General features: G+C 41.8%; 1 protein-coding gene across 2 annotated transcripts in view; it reads left to right on the forward strand.

Annotated features, from left to right (window-relative positions):
- Positions 1-5,364, forward strand: part of PRIMA1 (proline rich membrane anchor 1) — a 55,450-nt gene extending 50,086 nt beyond the window's left edge. For both annotated transcript variants that reach the window (XM_027638206.1, XM_027638205.1), the window contains one exon: positions 935-5,364. In XM_027638206.1, the coding sequence (XP_027494007.1) occupies positions 935-1,034 (100 nt within the window). In that variant the 3' untranslated portion in view covers positions 1,035-5,364. The remainder of the gene's footprint in view (positions 1-934) is intronic.
- Positions 5,365-9,150: the final 3,786 nt, after the last annotated feature.

Genomic DNA, 9,150 nt, shown 5'->3' on the forward strand with positions numbered 1-9,150 from the left:
TTGTAACTGCAATGAGGTCTCTCCTCAGTCTCCTCTTCTGCAGGCTGAACACACCGAGTGCCCTCAGTTGCTCCTCATACGGCTTCCCCTCAAGGCCCTTCACCATCTTCATTGCCCTTCTTTAGACACTCCCTAATAGCTTTATGTCTGTCTTATTTTGTGGTGACCAAAACTGCACACAGTATTCAAAGTGAGGCTGCCCCAGTGCAGAGCAGAGTGGGACAATCCCTTCCCTCGACCAACTGTTGATGCTTTGCCTGATGCCCAGAGAATGCAGAGAAAAACAAATGCCTTGGGCACAAAGCATCTGACTTATTTTGTGTTTCTACTTTAAGCTATTCTGAACCATGTTTTATTAGTACCTGTTTTTCTCCATTGGCTGTGAAGATTGTCAGGTCACCACAGGTGTATGTATCTGTGCTGGTCAGATGAGTCTACTCCTACCAAACACAGTGTGGTTTTATGGGTTTTATGGTGAGTTGGACACAACTGGTCATCATCCCAGTTTGAATGATGTAACACTTTGAGGAGGAAGGCCAGGACTCCTCCGAGGCAGAGCCCAACCAGCATCCCAGCCTCTCTTCCAGAGATAGAGGTGATGGTGGAGGACGCTCCTTCCAGCAGCCTTCATCTCATGTAACAGGTACACCTGTATCTATTACAGGTATCCAAATTAGCATGGGCACACCAATAGCACATCATGAGACCTCAGGATCAGACCTCTCGCCCTCCAGGTGGATCATGATGCTTGACAAATTTTAACTACTGATTTGGTCCGTGTTCAGAAAGGGAAAAAGAGATAGGAAAAGTTCAGCATTGTGATGTACCTTACATGTCCTTGCTTTCAATCTATATTGACAAAGAAGATGTTTATCTCTGTTCTTTCTTTTCTCCCCACCCTGCCTATACATCACCGAACCTGGGATCACCCAAGGAAACCAATGAGAAAAGAAGAGAACGGAACCAGTCGGTCCGAATATGCAATGACCTCCTCCCAGAACAACAAAACAGTTGATAACAATGCGGTTGTATAATCCCTGAAACCCCGCCAAGGGCGCAGGAGGTGGTAAACTTTCAAAGCACACACATGGAGTATGCAAGGTGGGTGAAATAAGGCAACGAAGGGAGCTGTGTGGCCAAGGACTTCCATTTCAGAAACAGCGCACGCATCAGTGATCCAGAAGGGAAAAGCAGGCTGCTCTCCAGGCTTGCTGCTTCTCCAAGGGAGGATAAACTCACCCACCTGGGCTGCCCGGAGAAAAGGCCTCACAAAGGCATAAGCATTGCATGCTGCATCTCATGAAAGCGATGTTGCGATGCCTCCCGCTTTTCTTCTTCCTCTCTTCCCCCTTACTTTTATGTTTGTATTGAGTGTCCACAAAAAGCTGCTGAAGTAGGGTCTTTTGAGGAGAGGGTGATCTGCCAGGGTGGTAGCAGCTTTTCATAAATCAGTCAGAGGGAGGTGTCTCCCTCTATATGGGAGGACACCTCCCTCTATATGGTGGGAGGTGTTACCTACGTGCTTCTCCAGCCTGTGCAGTTTTGTACGCTAATAATTCATTCTTAGCATTCTTATTATTTCATTATTAAAAGGGGAACAAAGGTTTTTGTTAAGCCATCAAGGAAAATTTGCGTGAACTTGTGACTTGTCCCAGGAAATTTATCCGCAGTCTGGTGACTATGCAATTTCGACAGCTGAAGACTTTTCAGGCAAAAGAAATCAAAATGTAAGATTTTAGCAATTATCATTGCTATTGAAAGAGAGATGTTATTAAGAGGTACTTTGAACGTTATTACTTCATAATCAGACTCTTTTTTTTCATGACATTTAAATTTTATCTTTAAAAATGTCCTTCCTTTGCAAAATTCTACACATTTCTCTGGGTTTGCATCATGTTGATTCCCCAGGGAAACTCCTACAGGAAAGATATTGTTTACATCTTGGCGTATTTGGGCGGGATTGTGTTGAAAGGACTAGCAGCCCTTTGAAGTCCTCTTCATTCACTGGCTAGTGTTCTTTTCTTAAAGTGTTGAGTCTCCTGAACTGACCCACTAGGGACATTGCAGGTCTGGCTTGGAGGACCACTTTTGAGGGTCCAGTAAGCTGGTTGTGCCCACGTTAACTCAGTCTCTGCCTCTCCTGAGCCGAGAACGCCGATTATGCCAAATTCAGTGTAATAGCTTAGTATACGTTCTGTGAGGTGGATTGCAGACTATTTAAAGCAAGGCTGAATCTACCCAAATTCATTTAATGTAGGATCTCAGGTTAGACTCAGTAAGTTACCCTTAGGATAAAGGTGATGAGACTAGTTGAGATGCTGGTCTTTCCCCATCTCCTGAAAACTTTTTTTCGTGTCATACCTCCACGTGTATGTCTCCGTTTACCTCTGTGCTGAAAGTAATGATGCAGTCAAAGACAAATTTACACCCTGGCTTCTTGTCCAGGCATAAAGCTTCAATACCACTGAGTCTCCGCGTCTGTGAGTAACTCCCAGGTGTCAACCCCGTCTCTGGGATGTGGCTGTGCCCTGGCTGTTATGTCCCTCGGTACTGCAGCACACCAGTTTTATATAAGGATGTGCCTGAACTGCAGAAATCAGACCTTGATTTGAATGCATTCCTGCCTGCAGTTGGTCTATTACTGAGATGCAGAGTTTGGCCTGATGGTAGAGGAAGACAGTGTTCTGCAGACCTTCCCCAAAAGAAGCTCTGGGACGTTCAAATCAGCAGTTTCAGCTCAGGCCCATCTGTAGCTTTCTATTACCTGTTGAACAGTAGGGTGTATGTAAATATAAGTATCTTTTTAATGATAAAATGAAATGCTGCTATATACTGCTCTTGAGAAATTTATGGATTTATTCATTTAACTTTTTAGTCTGTCATCACTATGTAAAAGTTTAACCACATAAAATTATTTTTTAAAGCTAGATCCTCTTGGGAAATGAATGCAATTACAAAAGTGAAAGGGAATAAGTAACCCTTTGCCCAAGAGTACGATCATTCCCAGACACAGTCATTTTGTGTGCTTGCACAAGACAGAGTGATATGTTCTTAGATCCAAAGTGGGATTAAAATGACAGGATTTACACTTTGTGTCTAGTATCCCAAATGATGATTGCCTGAAGCACTTAGTTCCTAAATACTATAATAATAATATTACAAGTATATTTCTAGAATATTTTTAAGCTATAACATTTATTTTGATGTAGTTACCTATGTTTGCCTTTCTTTTTTTACTCCACTTGTTTCAGCCTAAATGTGAAAACGTTGCATAGTTTGAGACTGGTTGCATGTGTCTCTGAGAGTATAAAGTATGAATGCAGATAAGTTTAGCATGATACAGGCTCAGGATTAGCACTTTCTCCTAAAGGTTGTTGGTTTTATTTTATTCCTAATTCAGCTTTAAAGGCATGTTCTGTACGATGAGAATTACAACAAGTCCATCAAAATGCATCTGTTTTTGCAAGAAAGAGATGGTCACTAGACACTGTCTGATTTTCATTGATGTAAATGGTAAAATGTCCTCACTAGAGAAGACCCTGGTGCATGACACAACCCACAAACAAACTCCCCCAGGCCTCCTGAGGACTCCTCAGGAGAACATAAACATTAAAAACTTCATGGAGAGCAGGGAGGCAGGGCATTGCAAGAAGTAGCACATGTGGACTAGGATCTGTTTTCAACTCTGCCACTGAATCTGCTCTTTACTAGCAAGTAATTTTGCCTCTCTGTGCCTCAATTTACCCATCTGTATAATCAAGATAAAAGTACGTACCAGCTCTGTGGCAGTATTTTGAGAGATATAGATGTAGCTTATTTGCATAGGCAGATATACACTATTGTTATATGCAACATGCTGATAAATGTATCTGGGCACATAATCACCATAATAGTTCTTGGAACAGACATTTCCCTTGTGCTTTTCTAGTGCGTTGGCCACAGAAGAGCAGCAGCAGACAGCCCAAGAGCTGCTCCTCTGCTTGCCCAGATACTTAGCTCTCAGCCCTCACTCCATGGCACGGCAAGGAGAGGTGGGAAATCTTCCATGAGGTAGTTTTGCCTTTAGATTCCTACCTAGGTACAGTTGACTACACTGCACGGAAATTTAAAGTGATATTCAGAAGTGCTTAGAAAAGTATACTGGAAGCAGATGTAAGTCTTCAAAAAAGAAAGGCTAGAAGGGCATTGTCTCTCAGGAGTGAATTCAGAAGCCTGCTGATGTGGTATGAGCTTGTGTTTAACACTCTACAGACTACTTGCAAAGCTTTTATAAGAGAGGCTTCTGTGCTTCCTTATTGTACTATAATTAAATACAAAAGGAAAGGAGTAGGCCTGATGGATAAGCGCTTCACTAAGCAGTGATCCTGGATCTGGGGAACTGGCAATCTAATATGCAGCTTTAAAAGCATTTTGAGTTCCTTTTTAGCCACCAAAGCATCAGAGATAGAACAGTCCTTCATAGTTCATAGCTCCATTCACAAAATAGCCGGATCCCCAGCAGATGCAAAGGTGACCAGTTTCTACACAGAAGTTACCTGTTCTGCTCTGACCACCACCAGACAGACTGAGCAAACTGCTGTGCTCAGTCTGAGGGAGAGCAGCCACTCAAAATCTCTTCTCAAGGATCACCACTAGCGGGGAGTGCACTTTAAGGGCCTGAGCTGTTGAGTTTCCTTGTTCCTCAGCAGCATCAGGAAGGTGGAGCTGCCACCCTTCCTCACCCACACCCAACTCAGCGGTGTGCCTCGGAAAGCATCTCTGCCTTGGACAGATGCTGCAAAAACAGACATGGAAGGAAAGAGGAAAGTTCTACTAAGCATAAGATATAAATATATTGAGATATATATATCTATACAGAGACCTAATTGTCCGGTCTTGCATGCCATATGGTCACAGCATGTGAAGAAAGTGTGGGCATCCTGCTCCAACCAGGTCATGACCATAGACACTGCCAAGCAATGGAGAATCAGGCCTATGGTAGATATGTATTTACAATACTCCTTGCACCTGTACAAACAAAAATATATTATTTTAAACTGCAACATAGTGTGTTTAAATCAATGCATGAATGTAAATATTCTAAGATCTGCCTTCTTGACTGTGTACCACATGTACAGATGAAAACAAATATTGTTTATAGGAAATCTGTATCAGTGGTTAAATGATTAAAGAGAAAAAAATATCAAAATTAATGTTGTCATGTTTCTCGAAAGCCATTAATATATATTTAGTATTTAAGGATATTGCTCAATAAGTATGTTCTGTACCAAAAACTGTGTTGCATATACAGATTGTGCAGTACCCTATTTTAAAAAGCCACCATAATTAATTTTTATTTTAAATAAAAATGTACTTGTAAAAAGTTTCCTGTGTCCTGTCAGTTATATAGTTGAGAACAGCCTACATGTTGAAGGGAGGAATGGCTGCAGTGCCTCTTCAGCACTCTTTTATTGCCCAAATTCACCCTGCTTGCATGAACACTTTCTGTTATGGTTTTGGAGAAGCTTGGGGCTGCTGCTTGTGCATGTGTCCAGCCAGGTTCTGGTTCTATCTCACCTAAACCTGCAGTTTAATCCCAGATATGTGCACTGCTGGTGCTGTGTAAGCAAAGGAATTACACTCAGACATTCCTGCAGCCCCACAAAGTTCATGAAACCCTTTCTCTTTATGCTGAGAGGCTGGAAGTTTCCCGAACAACATAGTCTAGTTTTAGACTTGTTTCTTTGTCTTTCACATAACACTACATACCTTTATTTATTTTGGTGCAAGAGATAATGTGCATCATTTTATATTCTAACTCCCTGGGTGGGCTTCACCCTCCCTTTTCCACGCAAGAGCAAAAGCCAGTTATGGACCAGTCCTTCAGCAGACCAACACTGACACAGAGTAATTAAACCCGTGTCCTTTTGCTGGTATTCACCCCTCCCTGTTCAGAGCACACCCTGCGTGAGGTTCTCTGAAGCCAAGGGGCTGCCACCACCTGAACCCCTCCTTTACAGTGGAGTCTTCCTTCCCCAGCCACAGAAGGAGGCTGAAGTAATTTCCCAGGGACTGCCAGGTACCTGACTGAGGTCAGTTGAACACCAGCCATGGGATGGGAGGATTTTGTTATAAATCGGGAGGCATCTTGATTGTCTTTAGTTTCCAAGACAGTATTCCCTAACAGTTTTTGCTGGTCCCTTAGGAATTATTTCATGTCCCAGCTGGACAGAAACCTTAAATGGGACTGAGGAACGCTAATCATCTAGCATGGCAGGAGTATGAAGGGTCTGGAGCACAAGTCTTATGAGGATCAGCTGAGGGAGATGGGGGTGTTTAGTTTGGAGGAACAAAGGCTCAGTGGAAACCTTATCTCTCTCTACAGCTACCTGGAAGGAGGTTCTAACACGGTGGGGGTCAGTGTCTTCTCCAAAATAACAAGTGATAGGACAAAAGAAGATGGCCTCAAGTTGCACCAAGGGAGTTTTAGTTTGGATATTAAGAAAAATTTCTTCACCGAAAGGGTTATCAAGCATTGGACGAGGCTGCCCAGGGAAGTGGTAGAGTCACCAACCCTGGACCTATTTAAAAGACGTGTAGATGTGCCACTTAGGGACATGGTTTAGCGGTGAACATGGTGGTGCTAAGTTAGTGGTTGGACTTGATGATCCTTTTCCGACATAAACAATTCTATGATTCTATAATGAAAAGTGATCAAGTGGCAGTTTAATGAATTACAGCAATAACCATTCTGTCATAGACTATGATATCCAGCAGACTTAAATATCAGAGACGTTTCGCAGAAGAAAACTTCCACATTAAAATTTCCCTGTGACCACTGAGAAAGAAAATGCCTCTGGAAGTCATTGACCCCTGCTTCAGGCATCAAAGCTGTTGGATAAACATTCCTACCTCCAATTTGCAGCAGAGGAAGAAGGATGTCACTTTGAAGAGATCGCCACAATCAGGAAGAGACCACAGGGAAACCATGCAGCAGAAAAAAAGTAGGGCACACCCTGGTGAAATTCTGGTGAGGTCCCTCAAGTCCTACTTACACTAAAAATATCAGCCCAGAATTCCATGCTGTTTGGCTGAGCTCTTGTCATGCTTTAGCTATGGTGAAATGGTCACAGCAAGCAACAGGAGCATTGGGTGCAAATTTGATTAGACTAGAGCACAGTAAAAGAGCTCCAAACCTAAAACCAAGGTTACATCTCGAGTATAGCTGAAAACATTGTTAAATAATGCAATATGCAGCAACTTGCTGTGCTGAAGAGCCTGGTGTTGCCTGGTATGCTTTTCCTCCACTGTCCCATCACTGGAAACCTGTGTTATGATACCAGAGAGAAATTAGATTACGAAGTTTTAATATATTTGGAGAAGGAGCAAGAAATTTGTAATGAGAGGGATGGGGTGTATTCTGTGATTTCGGTAATATAAAATCATGAAGTCCTTTTCACTAGTTTTGTCTAGGCACACACATTTCCAAAGTCTACATCATTTTAAAAGATGTCCAGTACAATTAGTTCCAAACTAGAGCTTTCTCCATTTCTGAAATATGCTCTTATTTGGGCAACTACTTGAATCATGCAGTTGTAATCTTTGCCCAAAAAGCAATCAAATGTTTTAAAAAAACAACCAACAACTGATGTTATAGTGTGTATTAGTCTTCAGTTACTAAAGTGTTAACATTTTAATATATGTTTCTTTCTTATCAAAATTATCCCTTCAGAGCTGATTTTCCATTAATACAGGTTTTATCTAAGCCATTTCCTTAAGGTTCTTTTCTAACTATTATGTCTTCAACCAGAAGACACATAGAAACACTTGTTTAATTGCAAGCTAACAAGAAGTTGCCCTTGAAAGTGACCTGAAACTACTTTTTTTTTTTTTTAATTGTTCAGGAAAAGATACTGAGAATACCAAGATGCCTAACATGTTTTGAACTTGTCTTATTTTTGGTTTTAGCTGAAATAAAAGCCCTCACTTTTGTGAGTGCAGCATTTAAATGCTTGTCCTGCTGCCTCTGTCTTATGCCGTGGCACAGTTTGGTATATCCATGGGGATTGGCAATTCTCCTGATTAGACTGAGTGTCCTGCCAGCCCAGCCTGTCTGGGTGTGAGCATCCATGCAGTGCTGTGAGCCCTGGCAAGGGCTCCTTACCTGATCAGCTAATATATAGCACGTGAGATGTCCTGACAGCCATGGAGGGAGGTATGAACCCCTGGATGAAGTGTGCAGCCCCTGCAGGGGTGTTTTCTGGGGAGAGGAGGAATGGTGTAGCTGCTGGGTACAATATGGAGCAACAATACCCACTTTGGGCCCTTGGTACAGACAGTCATTGAACAAGTTAAGATGCAGCAGCAAACCAATTGAGGCTGGAGGTAAGTAGTCAACCCCCCTGTATCATGTATTATTAAATGCCATAAAAAATATTATACCCATGAAAGAAGCATTTCTGCACTAACTAGAGTTTCTGATCAGTCTCCAGTGTTGCTGGGGAGAGGGCAGGGCCGGGCAGATGTGATGCTTGGAGACCCATCTCTGCCTCCCATAACAACTTACACAAGAAAATCCTATGGATTTAAATTTATCCCTTGTTGTATAAATGGCAAGGCTTTAAGAAGCTGATTTTGTCATGAGTGCTGGCTAGATACATCAAATCTTTTTAATGGCTGTTGGTTTCCTTAACCTGTGAGCTCTCATTAAAAAAGTAGTTAAATTGTATATATATATATATTTTTATATATATATATCTGCCTGAAAGTATTTTATATGATATATCACTGTGGCTGAAAGAGAAAGGAAGTTTCTTTGTAAATAGCAGCTGGCTGTTTTCCTTTCCTGTGCATTGAAATAAATTTCATGAATTCATTTTTGTGCAGCACAAAAAGAACTTGGAGCCCGAACATGAATAAATTTCCCTTTACGTTCGGCATCACTTCCCCCTGCACACACAGACAGAAATGCTTTCAGTATTTAAGTTCCATTTAACATGGGCGTAGTCGGAAGCAGAAAAGAAAATATAAAGAAAAGCAGCAGTACAGCAAACACATCCCAGTGAATGAGCCTGTGAGCCAGAGACAGCCTCTCCTATTTTGATTTGTAATTTGAGGATAATTCAATTAGACATTTCAAGCAATTTAAACATTCATGTATTGTCCAGCACC

The sequence above is a fragment of the Corapipo altera genome, unplaced genomic scaffold, assembly GCF_003945725.1.
Source record: "Corapipo altera isolate COAL_440 unplaced genomic scaffold, ASM394572v1 23, whole genome shotgun sequence".
Taxonomy (NCBI): Eukaryota; Metazoa; Chordata; class Aves; order Passeriformes; family Pipridae; genus Corapipo; species Corapipo altera.